Consider the following 16,638-nt stretch of genomic DNA (forward strand, 5'->3'; position numbering starts at 1 on the left):
TTGAAAGTCTCAGCAACTGCGGAGCCAGCACCCGAAGTCCTGGATTGGACTCTGCAGCCAACCAGAGCTGGATTCAGTCTCTCACTAGGCCTCAGTTCGCAAGGACAACTAGCAAGGTCCTCTCCTAATGTCAGCCATAAGCAGAAGGGAAAAAGGGAAAAGGGACGAGATCCTTGTGATCTCCCACTTTTATATGAAGTATTCACGTGAATAGAATGTTATACACAGTTGGTCAGTTTCTTGGTCACCGGTTTCTCATTGCCCCTCTTGCGAGATGTTCATCTGTGCTTATCAATAAATTTGCATTCCATTGCTAGGTTTACCAAAACATGTGTCTGGTTCTCCAGGAAAATGCAGCTAATATGAAGGCTTTAGCTGACAGGCAAAATTCACTAAAAGAAAAACTTGTTTTTCAACAAAACCAGAACACAAGCTTACAGAGTTACTGTGATGCACATAAAAGCAAGAAAGGGGAAACCAGTCACAGAAGAACTTCCTGTAGGGGAGCTGGAAAGGGTACCTTTGTTTCAGCATTTGGAGGGAAAATCTGGGTAAAGAAGAATTTTCTGCAGCTCTTGCTTAACAATTTTTAGATGAGGGAAATACTATGTCGTTTATCCAATATGCTTTAAATATGGAAAAATATCACAGGTTTTAATATTAACTTTGCTGTTATACCTAAAAAAATTGGGGGGGTTGGCAATTTTTTTTACTTTTTTGAAGAGTGAATTTTTAGAAAAGGGGGACTCAGGGCATCCTGTGAGGAACTATTGATTTTGATCAGATACAGAATTGTTTGCAGAACCTTATGCCACTGATCATGAACAAACACTAGAAAGCTGAAGCCTCCAGTGTCACATGACATACCTGAAGGTCAGCTAAAGCAAGTATGAGACCATGTGTTCACTTTTAGTTTAAAAACAGTAACAAAACAAAAAACTTCACTCCTCAGAGAAGCTGAGGACTTGTAGCTCTGTGAGTTACTGTTTTTATAAAGTTTGCAGATGTGACTTAGATAATTTCCCAAAGTATAGGCTTTGTATCTGCCTGTAAAATGTCAAAGGTTCTCTTTCAAGTGTCTGAATGTTGATCTGGTTTATATCCCAATTAAAAATGTTGGGCAAAAATAACCCCACATTTAAAATCTATGTATGTGCATTGATAGCACATTGAAATAATAGTGAAATAAGCATTGAAAAAATGTTTAGGAATCAATTTAAGCAATTGTTGAATGGTAATATTCAAAATTTTTCTGTCTCTCAGATTCAGAGAAATAGCAGGGGCCTTAGAAGAAGCACTTTCAGATACATTAGAGGAAGCACCAGGTAAGTTTTTATTGCAAAAAATAATTTCCTTGTTGTGAAGGAATCAGTGGTATAACTAGCAATTGTTACTGTCTGTCTATTGTGTATTTAGTACCATGCATCCCACGGGTTCACGTGAGCTTTCTGTTTAATGATGAACTGATTAAATAATAGAATACATATTTATAGAGAAGGCAATATGAGAGTACTGTTCAGTGATTACTTACTAAAAACACTGCTTTTGGCAGCGGCCATGAACATATTTGTGGAACTATCTCCTCAGTGCTACAGGGAGCTAAATTGGCATTTGGCATCTTCTCAGTGACAACCAAAAGGCTATGCTGTGTTATTGGGGCATATTTTTCTTAGTTGTTGTAGGGCTACGTAGAGGCAAAAACGGCAGTCTGTTGGCAGCATTTAGGCTTGATATGGCTTGTTGTGTTGGTGTCTGCTCCAAAAACATACACTGATTTAAGAGCAGATTAGGAGGTATGCATAGGAAGGATTAGAGTGGAAGGGAAAACCTAGCAGATTTATTAGAAGTATATTGTAATCGGAAAAACTTACTTCAGTTAACAGAGTAAATAATTCCGAAGAAGGCAGTTAAAAGCAACGCAAATATGTCTGTGTGTGTGTGTGTGTGTATGTATATACACATATGCTCTCTAAAGAGAACAAGGAGGAAAAAAAAAACTAACTAATGGAGACGAAACACATAAATCCTACCAGTTCAAGGTGTTTGCCTGGAACCTGCAGACACATTCCTTAGCTCTCAAATTGTATGCTATAAAATGGTAGCACATGAACTGCTTTAGAAATATTTGGTTTAAAAACAGATGTTCCTATTGTGTTTTAGGTAAATATTTCTAGCGGATATCTCAGATACAACTGTGGCAAGAGCATTAGTTCAGTACTAAGGGAGTATTAGTGATATGGCTGGCAAGCACTTTAGCCAAAAATTATCCTGGAAATTTTATCTCCTGATGTGGATTATTCTGTTCCTGCTTTTGTTGCAGTCAAATTTGTTGCTTTTGACTGCACAGCTACAGTAAGATTTAGTGGAATTTTAAATCTAAAGCAATGAGGAGCTTATAATTTCAGAGTTTGTTTCAGACAGTGCTTAATAAATCCTGTTTGCTATCTTTGTGGCCATGTCTCTTTGGAAGACTTTTTTTCTTTTAACCTCAGGTAATGCAATTACCTAATATTATGTCTTTAAAAATGTGCTTAGGAACTTGACATTTGTTGTCTGATTGTTTCTAGCTGGCAGTTCATACTGTCTTTTGGCCACTCACATGGTCTGGCAGAGTCTTCTGAAGTGCTGGTCAGATCAGATGTTTTTACCGTTATTAGCACACCGCCTGTGGAAACTTAGTCTACAAATTTTGTCACGCTACTCTGTGTTCATTGGTGAGGTAAGAGGATGGCATGTTTATGGTTTTGGTGATTGGGCATGTCCATCAATAATAGACCTTTTGAAACAAAGCATGTGAATAACTCAGTTCTCTCAGCTAAATTGTTTCATGAAAAGTTCTGATAAGTACCAGAGTTAAAACAGAGTAGTTGAGTGAAGCACATGCGTGACAGCAGAGGGCTTGAGGAGATGGGAGAAAGGGGTTGTTTGATAGCACTGCATGGTTATGACTTCTGTGTTCCAGCATATGAAAATAAACTGTTTTCTATTGAAGCAGATAATGATCCAATTTTTGGTCTTCCACATTACTCCAGTGCAGTGGTTCATTTGGACACCACACAGATGAAAATTCCTGTAGGACTGGACTTAGTGCACAAAAAACTGTTTTAAAAATATGTTTTTAACATAACTTAAGAATGCTAATATCCCTTATAGGCATGGCATTCTAATGCTGAAAACTTACAAATCCTTTATATACTATTTCTATTTTACTAACTTTAACTGCCTTCACTGTTGCTACGATTTGATGTTTCAGGTTTCTGTAAGGCCTGTTTCCTGTGAGAACACTAAGGAAAGCAAAAAATCTGTGCCAGTTGGTAGAAAGGAGTCTTCTGTAAGCCTCAACCCTAGTGAGGACCAAGGGAATGGGTCTTCTCCAGAAAGTCAGCCATTGCCTTCTATATCTAGTACTCAGTTGGTACATGTTGCTGCAGATCTGGACAAACTCCAGGATCAGGTTTGTGCTTGTGACTTCACTTATAAAACACTCTTCTGCGATCTGTGTGCCAGTATTGTTTGGAATCTTGTTTAGAACATTGAATTGTTTATAATAATATCCCATAAAGCTATTTTTTTGAATCTTAAATACTAAAACGGGAGTAATGTGATATAGAAAATGTCACACAAGGTAAATGGTTTACTCTGTGCTTATTTGGAATGGCAGGTTACAAAGAAGCTACTGAGATATTTAAACTCTTTATCAGTAGCTGCTGAACTTAACCCCTAAAATGTTTCTACTAATTTTTGGTGCAAAGCGACACTGTCCCAGAGCTTTATCTTTGTTGGGGAAATCTCTGTTGCAGCTTGAAGTGTGGTGCAACATTCAGCTTTAAGATTGTGTTCTCTTTTAAATATTTGCTACTTTTAATCTTTGAGGTTGAAAAAAGGTTTTATCAACGTGATTTTACTTTACTAATGATCCAGAATCTTGAAAAGAGATGTATGGTATTAATTTTCTCTCACTGGGGATAACTTCTGTGCATTTTTGGTCAACAAGGCTGAGATTTCTGTAGTTTTTGAAGCTGTAGGTTGCATCTGGGTTGATAATATTTTGTTGTTTCTAAAATATTTTCTCTGAGGACAATAGTAAGGTAGGGGATTCAGTGCACGTGTGTTAATTCCTGTGAATATTCTTCTAGTACTGGTTTCCCATAAATGCAGTAAAAATATAGAAAAGATTGAAAGTGTTTTGTGATCATTGGGAACTTAAAGAATGTAGGAAGAGTCATTAAAATGTGTTTATAACATGACTGTGTCTCTCTTGTTGTGGTGGTTTTTTTTGTTTTTCTTTTTTTGGTCCAGATTCCTGACATCTTAGAAATGATTAAACCAAAACTCGAAATGATTGGCTTCAAGAATGTATCTTGTATTGCAGGTAAAGCTGAGAGGCTGAATTCAGTCCTTTTTCCCCTTTCACCCAAATCCCCTTTCCCAATGAAACAAAATCCACTTTTACACACAGTTTCATTATTTACAACAAAAAATTTGAAAACATTTATGTTCTTGTTATTTAATGAAGCTGCTTTAGCTTTAAATTGTTAGATAGAAACTATCTTGAACAGACATACTGAGTCTGGAAAGTGTCTTATTAAAATTGAGTGAGTCTGAAGTGGTTGGGGCGGGCGGGGAATGTAGTTTGGTTTTGTTCTTTTTTGGAAGTAACTTGTCATTGTTCAGTAATTAGGATGCCTCTTCAGGAAGTAAGGAACTTTAAACAAGAAGAGTCAAATAATATCTTTGAACTTCTACTTGTAAAGGAAATGGCAAAAGTAAAGAGAGGCTTTCCATTATCCAATTGAAACTAAAATATTTTTCTAAAAGTTTTTCTCTTTCTGGCCTGATGAATCATGCAAGGAGGAGAGTTGTCAAAGTTTCATAGTTAAATACCTTAACCTCAGAGGAAAGCAGCAATTAAGTATTTTAGCCTCTTTTTTGCCATTGTGTGTAGTGTTTTGTTTTATTGTTTTTGTTTTTTAATCTGATCATTCTTTATGTGAAACATGGAGTCTGATTTTAATTTAGTAATTAAACCCAGGCATGTAGTAGCTGGGTGAGTGAACTAGTCCTTGTCTGCAAATATAGCCAGAAGTTCTGCACTGTGAATTCCACTTAAATCTCCAAATCAAAATTAATGATCCAAGTCCATAAGAGAGGTAGGAGCTTGTGCACATTCCCCACTCAGTAGATGGTCGGTTGTCAATCACAACTTTGAGTTGAGCATGTTCCAGTCACTCCATAGGGAATTTAGGTACTCTGAGAAAGAATTTCACAGCCACAGTTTCCGTGGTAGATCAGAGCGTTTTCGATTCGAGCCCCTTGCTACATTGGCCATGCTGAAAAAACTGTGAACCTGCGGAATGTTACTTTACCCTTTTTTCCCTTTCCTTTCCTCCATCGCTTTTTCTGGAGTGGTTTGTGCCACTGGAGATATTTTAGAAATGGATGATGTGTATTTATTTAGTAAGCATCCTGCATTTGACTCCAGCAGCCATCTAGGATAGTGAGTGAGACTGGGATGATGGAGGGGTTCACATAATTTATGCTGTAATTGGGCAGGGTGGCTCAGTTTAAATTTTAGCATTTTTACTTCAATAGGAGCCTTGGAAGACTCAAAGACTTCTTTATCAACCTGTGTGCCTACCTTGAATAACAGGATTATCCAGGATCTCAGTGAGTCCTCCTTCGCCTACCTGAAGAGTGCACTGGAAGTTCCAAGATTATATAGGAGAACCAATAAGGTCAGTGCTGGTTGCAGATGAAAAAATAGATCTCAGAAAGGCCTGTGCTAAGACTATTAACTGGGCAGTACCTTTATGAGTTTTCAGGCCTGTCTGTATGTGCTTGACAGCTAAGAGCACTATCAAATACCTTGGGATAATTTAGTGATTTACTGTTTGCCTCACTGAAAAGGAAAAAAAAAAAAAAAGTATTTTTAAAATTTGAGGTAGAATAACAATGATGAGGGCACAGGCCTAAGATAGAAGAAAGGGCAAGGAGTTGATGTGCAAAAGAAAAAAAGGTTAATGAGAATCAATGTGTTTCTGCCATGTCAGAATGTATATATAAGGTGCAATGCTACCATGTGAAAAGCATCTTTTGAGGGGATGACATTTCTACCTGCTATGTCAAGAAAATTCCTCTCAGTGAACTAGCGGCTTGGATTTGATGAAAGTAGTATCTTGCACAGGAAGGAACAAGATAAGAATGACTAAAAAGAGTAGTTTGTTGAGAAACTGATCAAAAGTAATGGTGAAATATGGTACCAAAAATGATTGTCTCGCTTTGGCTTGTTCTACTACTGTGACTTGCCTTTGACAGTCTACAGTTGTGTTGATAGTTAGCTTGGTATTGCTCAGGCAATAGAAAAAATATTTGAGTACTGGGAACCACAGACTACTACATCCTTGCCTAATTTGAACACTGAAGGCAGACTGAAATGGGCAAGGCCACAGTTCTTTCCCATTCACCTCTCTCCCCTTGCTATTTCTTCCTACTTGATTGTGAGGTGGTTTTGGTTGGCAGTGAGGGGACGGTTGTCTTGAGTCACCAAAATCAAAACCACTTTCTTGGCTATCACGAAGAAACTGCACTGCCAGCAACAGTGCTGTACTCTTTCAATGTCTAAATGGAAGAACTTAGAGCTATTAAGTCTATTTCTTTCAAGGATATTAAATTTTCTTTGGGTGGTAAACATTTAGGGTAATCTGGAAGAGAAATTGTTCCAAAAGGAGTAGTTTATTACTTCATTTTATTTCTGTGGTTTCTCATTATCTTAGTTTTAAGGACATACTTAATCAGAAATTGTATTTAAATGGAAAAAACAACTTCAAGGGACAAATTCATCTATGCAATGACTAGATTGTTCTGTCTTTAACAGAGAATATTTTTACTTAAAATTAAGGAAAGAGTAGAACAAAGTATAAGTCCAAGGAGGGTGGAAAACCCACCAACCCTACACTGCTTAGCTCAGTTATCTGAAAGCAATCTCTGCATAGTGATGTAGTGGACTGCCATAATCTTTCAAGTGTCCATGGGATGTTTAAGCAGATGGTGGAGTGACTGTGCCAAAACAAGGACAGAAACCCACCTTCAGTGGAGTCTTGTTGCTGGCTTGAGCTCTGTACTCCGTGAGTGTGACTGTGTTACTCTCTTGGCCATCAGTCTTAACTGGCTTCATGTGGTGTGAAACCTGAACTGATAAACAGGAGGGAAATTACTTGGGATAGAGAAGGTACATTCTTACAGTCATGTTAAGTTATGGCAATTTTATTTTTATTATGTCCCAATACATTGTTTTTTCAGCTGAATTCAGAATTTGACATACGGATAGTCTTTGCAGGAATTGGATGCACAAAGACTGTTTTGCCTGGCCAAGTTCTGAGATTTTAAACTCTAAGAGGTTAACGAGGTATTTTGGGTGGCAGGGATTTTGTGTACCCTGGCTATGTTCTGTTGCTTTGAAATGTGTGAGGTTCACCCAAGCAATGTGTGGATCATCCCTGGAGAGAGGAAGCATTCTGCAACTAAAACTAGCTGAGAAGAAGATAGCGAGGGGATGTTAGTTATCCCAAAAGCATTCTTCTGGAATATATACTGAGTGATCAAGATCATATAAGAACAGAAGGAGCAATGTCTTCAGTTTAGTGAATTATCGTATGAAAGAAGAGGTATTTTGACAAAGATAAAATGGGCTGTTGTAGACACCAAGTCTGCTCAGCTTTCTCTAAAATCAGTGTGAACAGAAAGTGCATTCAGGATCATGCCCTGATATAGTAGTAGCTATCTCTCAAAAAGCTTTGGTCACTTTGAACCTTGTTCTATATTATATCACATTGTATAACACAACTGAATTATTTTGTGATGGCATCTTTTCTATTTATGATGATCTCTTCATTGGTTTGTTGTGAATGGAATATTTATCTGTTTGCTAAGGTGCAGGCTTAGCATTTTATATGTGTGCTAGGATTTGGTATTGATACTTTCAGTAATTACTGGTTCTTTTCCCCCACATTGTTTCCCTGTCATCTACCAGGAGGTGCCAACTAAAGCTTCACCTTATGTTGACAGTGCTCTTAAGCCCTTCTACCGACTGCAGAATGAATACAAAGATATATTGAAGCAGCCCATGATTCATCAGTGGTTGGAAGGTGCCCTCTCTGAAAGCACACAAAAGTAAGAGAACCATACAGAACATTCTTTGCATTAATTAAAAACTCCAGTGTACATTGAATTGGCACAGGAAAAAAAACAAGCCAATATGAGTTAACACAACAGTAAAGAATATATCCCTCTTTTGGCAGGGTACATTCATCCAGATTCACTTTGGTATTGTGCATTCACCAGATGAAAAGCAGGGCAGGGAATCCAGAGACATGACTTCTGCTCAGATCTGTGCAAACCGTGACATTGTGGATAGGGCATTTGAAAAATTGATTAGCTCTAGTAATGCAACAGTGAACTAAAAATTTGTTTTTTTTTTTTCCAAATTTGCATAAGACCTTAACTTCATGCTGTTTTCAGTGAACAATGATTGAATTTTCAAGAAGCTGGAGTTCTGCTTTGCTTTGACTTTTTAAATGTATGTAATGATTATCCAACTTATTAGTGGTTTTAAAAAAAACCTTTGGATTGTTTTTTAACTGCCGAAGAGCTAACTGCTCCTAATTTAATAAGGGCGTCACAAAGCAATACTTTCTTCAGTAGAACTTCTGTTTCCAAGTTAGCATTTTGAGGACTTCTTGAGCATGAATATCCATATGCATTAAGTTCCTTAATGGATTTTAAATGGATGTTGCATTCTGTGAGTTCAAGCAGTTAAACTGTGTAATATGAAAAGCAATACTTGCTTTTGTTTGGAATTTGTGCCAGATAATTTCACTGGATACCCTGTACTTCTTGCATTATGGATAATTTAGTCTTGTGCCTGCTATATTTTTTTTATATCTCTGTAATCTTGCTTCAGAATAGAGAGTCCTCTTTCTAAATATTGATGTTTCTTTCCTCTTCTTATCTTTATGGTTGTTGTTGCTGGTTTTCTTTGTCCTTTCTGGTCATAGATGGTATGATCAGAAGAGTCCATGTGGGTTAAGGTGTGATGCTGGTATTTCTGTCTGTCCTTACGTGGTTTTCCTGATAATTCTTAGCATATTGTCTTGTCTGTTGACTGCTGCTGTTCATTGGATTGGTATTTTCCGAGAATTAGCCACATAATACTAAGGCTTTAAATTGTGGTCAGAACATGAGTTTTTTCCTTCCTTTTGCCTCCTTATCCTTTCCTGCTGCTCCACTTCTGGCACCTCTCAGGTCCTTATTAATGCCCAGTGCATCTGCAGCACTTTGCAGTCATTTTTTTGGTTATTCAGAAGAAACTTAAAATTATAAGACAATTTTGACACTGAAATATTCACCAACTGTCCGTAAAATTATTCTTAGGTATTTTGTATGGGGTTAAGAATAGATTGGACTGGATTCCATTGGTCACGTCCATTTTGCACAAAACCTGCTTTGTCAAGCTTGATGTCCCTTCTTTTAACCAGTTATTACTCCATGAAAAGAAGGTTGCTGTTAACCCACAGCAGTTAGGTTTAAGTTACGTTACGGAATGACTCCAAAGATTTCTGGAATGTCACATCACGTACTTGTGCAGCTAAAATATCTTAGAGTGAATTCTTGTGTGTCTGTCTATTTACCTCTCTGTGTCTAGTCAGCCTTGGTTTTAAAGCTTCAGTAAATCTGGTGACACCACGCAAAATAAGTATCTGTTCTGTAGTTTCTTGGATCCACCCAGAGCTTTTTTTTTTTTTTTCCCCAAAAAAGCAGTTTCTCACTTTCCATGTCAGCATTACCAAAACTGATTTAAGTGCTAGGTTAAACATAGTTGTAGTGGTTAAACATGGGTAAGATTGGCACGTTCAATTGTTGATTCCTTAGAATTTTCTGTTGAATTCTGTTTACATAATGTGCTGTTACTAGTTTTTTCTGTTTTGTTTTTTAATGTCTTATCCTCACTGAACAAGAGAAGAGACAAACTGAATGTCTTAAATGAAGTGATATTGCAGTTTCTTCATTGAGAATGTGGATGCAAGTAATTAATTTAATTTCCCGCTGTGGCAATATCTCCTTGCATCCAAATGACAAAAACAGGAAAGAGCATAAACTGGTTAAAAATCACTGACGACTAAACTTGCTTAATGGCAGAAGGACTTTGAAGTACAGTGGAAGTAGGAAGTCTTCACATGTCAGTGGGACTAGGAAATACCAAGATATGAAAAGGCATTATGGTTGACTTTTATGGGTATACTTTTACTTTTTATAGATTGGTTTCTTTAAACAGTTTCCATGGCACTGGCAAGCACTTTTTCTTTAGTCATTCCTTTCTAATTATCTCCCTAAAAAGCCTGCCTGCTTTCTGTTGCCTCCCTGATTAAAAGCAGGCATCAGAAAGATTCTTCCAGCTTTTTAAATTCTTGTAGTAGTAGTTTGATCACTGTCAGAGGGAGGATCTTTGAAAGTTACTGATTTTAGCAGATTATAGAACATAGCTCAATCTGGTCACTTCTCTCATGGATCCTCTAATTGCCCACTGTTGCTCTGTTTTCTCCTGTTGCTGTTCTTAACAACTCGCTGTCCTGGGCATCTGTTAGTTAATTTATATGATATTAGGCCCTTCCCATTTAGGCATGGGATTTCAATCCATAAGGCTTTTTGAAATTTTGTTGATTACTTGATTTGTTTACCTTGTCTGATTCTCTGCTTTCTTTAATGTGTATCCCAGTATGTAAGAAGTGGAGTTTTATTCCATCTGTACCATTTCAAACTTGACATTATTGTTCTTTTGATTTTTCCTGCCAGCTTCCCGAAAGTCCTGTTTAGATCAGTTTCTTCATTTTAGAAATAGGCACTTCAGACTGCTGTGAAGTTGCATGCTCTCATATACATGTACACTTCTAAAACTTGTCTAAAATTATGTAATTTTTGGTCTGTCAGGCTGTTATTCTTGTCCTGCTTGTAAAAGGAATTTTACTTACTGCTCCATTGGTTGTAAGTAGAGGCTGATTCGGACTGTTTGAAATTGAGCAACTGAATTCCTTGGTCTCTGTTGAATTCAAGCATCTTGAGCAGATCAAAAATGTTGTGCTAAGAATGAAGCTTCAACGCTGAATGGCAATCTTCAGATTGACCTCTGGAACTAATGATGGAAATGCTGATTAAGTAATAATGATGGAAACACAAGTAGCTTCCTCACAAGGAAAACCATTCGTCCCAGCATTGTTCAGCATTTTTGTCAGGGCCAGTGATATACTGATGTGTATGCTGTAGGCTTTTCTGTAAAGTGTATTTTTTTTTCTCATTAATCTTCTTTAATTTAGGTATTATGAAACAGTATCTGATGTGTTAAGTTCTGTTAAGAAAATGGAAGAGAGCCTAAAAAGGTTGAAGCAAGCCAGAAAAACTGCAGCTTCAAACCCTGTTGGTACAAATGGGGGCATGAGTGATGATAACAAAATCCGACTGCAGCTGGCCCTAGACGTTGAGTATTTTGGAGAACAAGTAAGTTATGAGAAATAAGTTTGTCTACTGTTATTACTGGTTTTGGAAGAGAGTGAGATAGAGGAAGAAAGGGAAGCTTGATTTAGTTTTTGGTTGTGAAAGTGTTGAAGGTGTGATTTTTGTTGGACAGGGGAGTGCCTTGTTTTTTCACGTCTGTGTAATGGAGGTGACTTGAGACCTTGGTGGTTGTAGAATGCATGCTGGTATTTCTTACTATTTAAAAATCAAGTACTGCTTAGTGCTTAGAAGCACAAAGAAGAAACACTGTGTGGACAGATCAAAGGGCAGGGACTTGCCTTAACTCTGATGGAAACGTCTTTGTGGCCTTGCTTTTGTTTGCCTTCTCTCTGGATGTGTCCAGCCTTGACTTCACTGCATAGCCAAGGGTCTATACCCAAGAGCTTTGAAGATGTTAGCTTTATTTGTTGTGCTGCAGAATTGTAAGTTCCTTTCAGTGCCAAATATGAAGCTGTAAATAACAAAACAAAGAATATTCCAGGAAATGTGTGCAGTAGCTACATGAAATTTTTTAAGCATACTATTTTGTAGTAATTTATTTCTGAAGACTATATATAGAAATAAACAAACTTCCAAGTGCAAGTCCACATCATGAGTTACCAAGCAGTTGTCATCAGTCTTGTTTATGAGCAGATGCTGTTGCTGCATTATAACAGATAAAGTCTGCCTGTGTGTGAGCAGATGCTTTTCTCATATCTGAGACTTATCACAAAGGAAGAAGATTTGGGTAGAAGTATGGAAATCTTACCAACAAGAACTATTATTTAGTAGTTTTTGGCTGGGGTTGGGCTTTTGTTCTTTTATTCCTATTACGTGTGTCAACATCACTGCAATATGAATTTTAGCTGAACTGGGATAGATTATTCGTAATCATTTAGGAGCTGTTTTGGTACATGTAGGTATTACAAAGAGTTCCAGCAGCAAACACCTTTTCAGAATCATTTCATTATGGTTTTATTTAGATCCAGATATTTCTTTCACAGTGCACTTTGAGGTTTCTTATGGCTGCATTTTTCTAAATATGAGAGCAATAGATTTCCTGGGTAAGAAATGACTCGTAGCAACCTCTCTATTTGTAGAGTTGTTTTCATCCCCCAGGAAGTTTGAGGCTGGAGCCATAGGCTCTGGCAGCCCATTGAAATGCTTTCACCATCATGCTCTTGGCTGTTCTTGGATGTATTCATGTTTATCTTTAAAGTTTTGCCCAGAAACCTCATTTGGGGTTTGAAACAAATTCAGTTGAGATCAATGCATTAAAAACAAAATTACAGCCAAATTTCTCTTCCTGACTGTTTCATTGGAAAACTTCCAACTGGCTTTAGTTGCATGTTGCCTAGAAGATGGTTAAATATTTTCCTGCAAGACACTACATTAACTGCAAAAACTTAACTGAGTAAAGTTGGATACAGATTGTTTTTTATAGTGTGCACTATATGCAGCTTTTGTCACACATTGATACAGGACAAATCCCATGCTTTGCTAAATGTTTTAAGTAGAATAATTAATGACCTTTAGATGTTTTAAAGAAAATTCATGTTTTTTCTATGTCTTTTTAGATACGAAAAATGGGACTGGAAACAAGCAGCATAAAAAGCTTTTCGGCCCTTACAGATCTGGTTCTAAATGCCAAGGATCAGGCTACAGCAGAACAATCCTAGACATTTTTGAAAGCGTGTAGCTGAAGATAAAGAATGTCCCTAAAAGAAAGAGAATTTAACTCTTCTTTGTTTTACCAAATAAGTAGCAATGAAGTGCTTCCTCATGGATCTCAGCAACAAATCAGTGCATCTTCTGTCAAGAGAGGCTTGTTTCACCAAAAGACTGAGAATTTACCATAGTTTTCCATTATATGGAAAGCAATCCAAAGTTCTAAACTTTCTAAACTTTCTACTATAGAATAAAAGTGGAATAAAATGTGGGGTTTTTTAAATTCTTGTTGTACATCATAAAATGTAGAAGAATGAACTTATATGATGAAAATAATAGGTAATAAATTGTCTTCCTGACTTTTGGTGTCCCATGTGTTTTTGAATCAAATGTGTTCAATTATGGTTGTCAAAAGCTTCCAAAGGGACTTTATTCCAGCTCTTCTGGGATAAAGAAAGTGATCACAGGAATAGAAATCTGCTATTGCTTGTTATTGCCTTGTACTTACCTGCTTTGCTTCATCGTGAGATATGGTTAGCTCTTGTTTGGGTTTTGAATGAATGTTTACATGATACTGTTTTTTGGTTTTGGTTTGGTTTTTTTTAATGGACCTTGTTGGTGAGAAGTGCTGCATTAAAAAAAAGCTCTTAAGTTTAAAAAATAACTTCTAGCATCAGTATTTAACTTACTGGCTGTTACATTCAGGCTACCTGTTGTCCTTCAGAGTTAAAATTCACTAAGCTGGAATTTTTTCAGAGTTGGCATATTTCTGATTTGTATTATATTGGCCATTAGAATTCAGGGGAATATTTTGCCTGAGTACATGTAGAAGTCTTATAACTTCAAACATAGTTGCTTCAGTGCAAGGTGCATCTTTATATAGCAGGAAATTTAAAAGTGTTATTAGGGTTTTAAATGGTGGAAGGATTAACACGGAGCTCTCTTGAACCTGAAGTGGTTTTCCTGTTGACATTTCTCTTTTATGTGTGAGGGACAGATAACACACTCTGGGGTCCGCAGATGGTGAGTTACAGGCTTTCAAACGACAGAATGCCCTATGTGAGTGAAGGAAGCTTCTGTTTGCAGTTTTGGGGGTGTTTTTGTACTCTGTGAAAACAGAACACTGTAATCCTAGTTCATGTTTATTAATTAAATATACCCATTTCTTCCTAAACTCTTCAGAGAACTTGGGTCTTAATGCGGGAGCCAAAGATGATGCAAATCTTCCAAGTACTCAGAAACACGGAGTTTGCAGCACGTGGCTGTTGTGTAGCGTTGAAGTTGCAGCAAGCAAGTCTTTCACAGTATGAAGGCTTTTATTCCTCACTGTTGAAGAACTGATGATATTTTAGTTGAGAAGACACAACTATGTGATCACTGTGCTTTTGAAGTGATTAGGATAGATGATGATTATGACTTTTCTAAAATTAATTTTATGAAGGAGGGCAGTGGGGTAAGTATTACTGTTTAAAATTATGTTGGTTCTGCTTGGATTCAATTTAAATAATGGAGAGCAGGATTTGGCTCTTCTAATTTGCTCAGCACCTCTCTGTTCATGGCAACATGTACAGCTGAGAGAGCATCCAAATTTGTTGCTAAAGAAAGAAACTGAAGTAAAGTGAACCAACTTGCCAGATGTCAGATATGTTTGTCTCATTCAGGGATGTGGAGACCCTCAGCCAGCACCTTAAGTGCACACTGCTAAGTGAAGATAACTTGCTGCTTATGTGCAAGTCATTTGTTGTTTGTGTAATATTTTTCCAGGTTTCTAATTGATGAATCTAGAAAACTTGGATTCCTTGCATCCCTTCATTTGCTTTTCTTAAGAGTCAGGAGTAGAAACGTCTTGCTACCACTAGCTGTTGTTGTTTTCAACAATGTTTTCTTCTTATAAAATGAATGTGTAAGTTGTAGTATGAGACTATAGTATTGCAAATGCATTGTGCAATTTATTTTGGAAGATGTGTATCTCTATAAATTTAAATTTCTATAACAGCTGTCACGAAAGTAGCAGATTCTGGGATCTGTGCATACTAATGATTGAAGATAGAACAGCTTTGTTTGTATCCTCCAAAATCAGGAGAAAGGATGCAATCTGTGTACCAAACCAAAAAGGCATAAAGAGGTTATTTGCCCTCTTCTTGCACGTGACTTCCCACATCTTACTGCAATAACACCACTTCCTTCTTGTCAGCATCAGCTTGTTGAGCATACAGGCTGAGCTCTCTTCTTTCCTGTTGAAGACCAGCTTTAATTTCAGAGCAGAAAATAACATTGTATAGCAAATCAAAATTATTGAATGGCCCTATGATTGCTGTAAATGTCTACATCACTGGTTTTATGTCAGCTCCTCATCTTTTCTTTTCGTTCACTTGAATAGCATTTGATTTTCTTTCAGTGGAATATAACAGGAGTTTCACAGATATTTTTAACTAATGTTGAAAGAAAGGTGTAAATTAGCTTTGTCTTTGCTAAAATGAATTTTAGCATTTTCAAATACTGTATATCCATCAGGACGAAAGGATCTACCAAGTAAGTGTGTTCTGATAGAGATGTCTTTTGTGACTAATCCTTGTTCTTCTATTCCTCAGATATTTTTTGTAAGTGCACTTCATGACAGTAATGCAGACTTTGTGCCTTTTTCTTCTTCCCCTTTAGGACTTCTAGAAAACTTGCTGTGCCTTCCTAAGTCTGGAAGGAATTTAGCTGGAAGAGGTTTTGTATAATAGCATTGCGGAGGTGAAGAGTGGTAGCATGTTTCCCTCTAAAATGGTTAGTAGACTGTTTTAACCTAAAGGTAGCTACCAACATGTGCATCTGGTTGGAGTGCCCAATATGGAGGAATATTTACTCTCCTTTTCCATCAGCATTTTTATTTTCATGCTTGAACTGGAGGGATGAGGAAGCCAACTGCCTAATTTTTTTTTAAGCATAACAACATAATTGTCAGCTATGCTTAGGGATAAGCTATGTTGTTTTGAAGATACTTTAAAAGACTGTCTCTTGTCTTTGTTTTCTTTCTCCAGATCTGTCTGTTAAGAGCATGATTTGTGTGCTTCAGTCACTAGACTGTTCAGCCATAGACCGCAGCTGAGCTAATGGTGCTTGGGATGCGCATCGCTGGGGACCTGGCAGAGGGATTTGGTGGAGCTGGAGGAGACCACTGGAGGACAGTGGAGAGTATAAAAAGCCATAAAAATTTTGGATGTAAAACTGATGTCAGAAACAAGTCTTGGGAGAGTATATATTGTTGGGGAAGTGGAGAGACTTAGTTGGGGTTTTCTGAGGGGGTTTTTTGTTGGTTGGTTGGTGTTTTGTGTGGTTTGGTTTTTTTTGTTGTTGTTGTGTGGGGTTTTGGTTTTTTGTTTTGTTTTTTTTTTTACCATATTAGTGTCTAGGAGAGTGGGTGCATGTACAGATAGCTTA

General features: G+C 37.2%; 1 protein-coding gene across 2 annotated transcripts in view; it reads left to right on the forward strand.

Moving 5' to 3' along the window:
- COG2 (component of oligomeric golgi complex 2) overlaps positions 1 to 13,571 on the forward strand; it is a 30,466-nt gene extending 16,895 nt beyond the window's left edge. For both annotated transcript variants that reach the window (XM_065835724.2, XM_071806325.1), the window contains 8 exons: positions 1,264 to 1,325; positions 2,568 to 2,719; positions 3,254 to 3,454; positions 4,300 to 4,372; positions 5,593 to 5,735; positions 8,030 to 8,169; positions 11,367 to 11,547; positions 13,122 to 13,571. In XM_065835724.2, coding sequence (XP_065691796.2) covers positions 1,264 to 1,325; positions 2,568 to 2,719; positions 3,254 to 3,454; positions 4,300 to 4,372; positions 5,593 to 5,735; positions 8,030 to 8,169; positions 11,367 to 11,547; positions 13,122 to 13,223 — 1,054 coding nt within the window. In that variant the 3' untranslated portion in view covers positions 13,224 to 13,571. The remainder of the gene's footprint in view (positions 1 to 1,263; positions 1,326 to 2,567; positions 2,720 to 3,253; positions 3,455 to 4,299; positions 4,373 to 5,592; positions 5,736 to 8,029; positions 8,170 to 11,366; positions 11,548 to 13,121) is intronic.
- Positions 13,572 to 16,638: the final 3,067 nt, after the last annotated feature.

Source organism: Patagioenas fasciata, chromosome 3 (assembly GCF_037038585.1).
Source record: "Patagioenas fasciata isolate bPatFas1 chromosome 3, bPatFas1.hap1, whole genome shotgun sequence".
NCBI classification, from domain to species: domain Eukaryota; kingdom Metazoa; phylum Chordata; class Aves; order Columbiformes; family Columbidae; genus Patagioenas; species Patagioenas fasciata.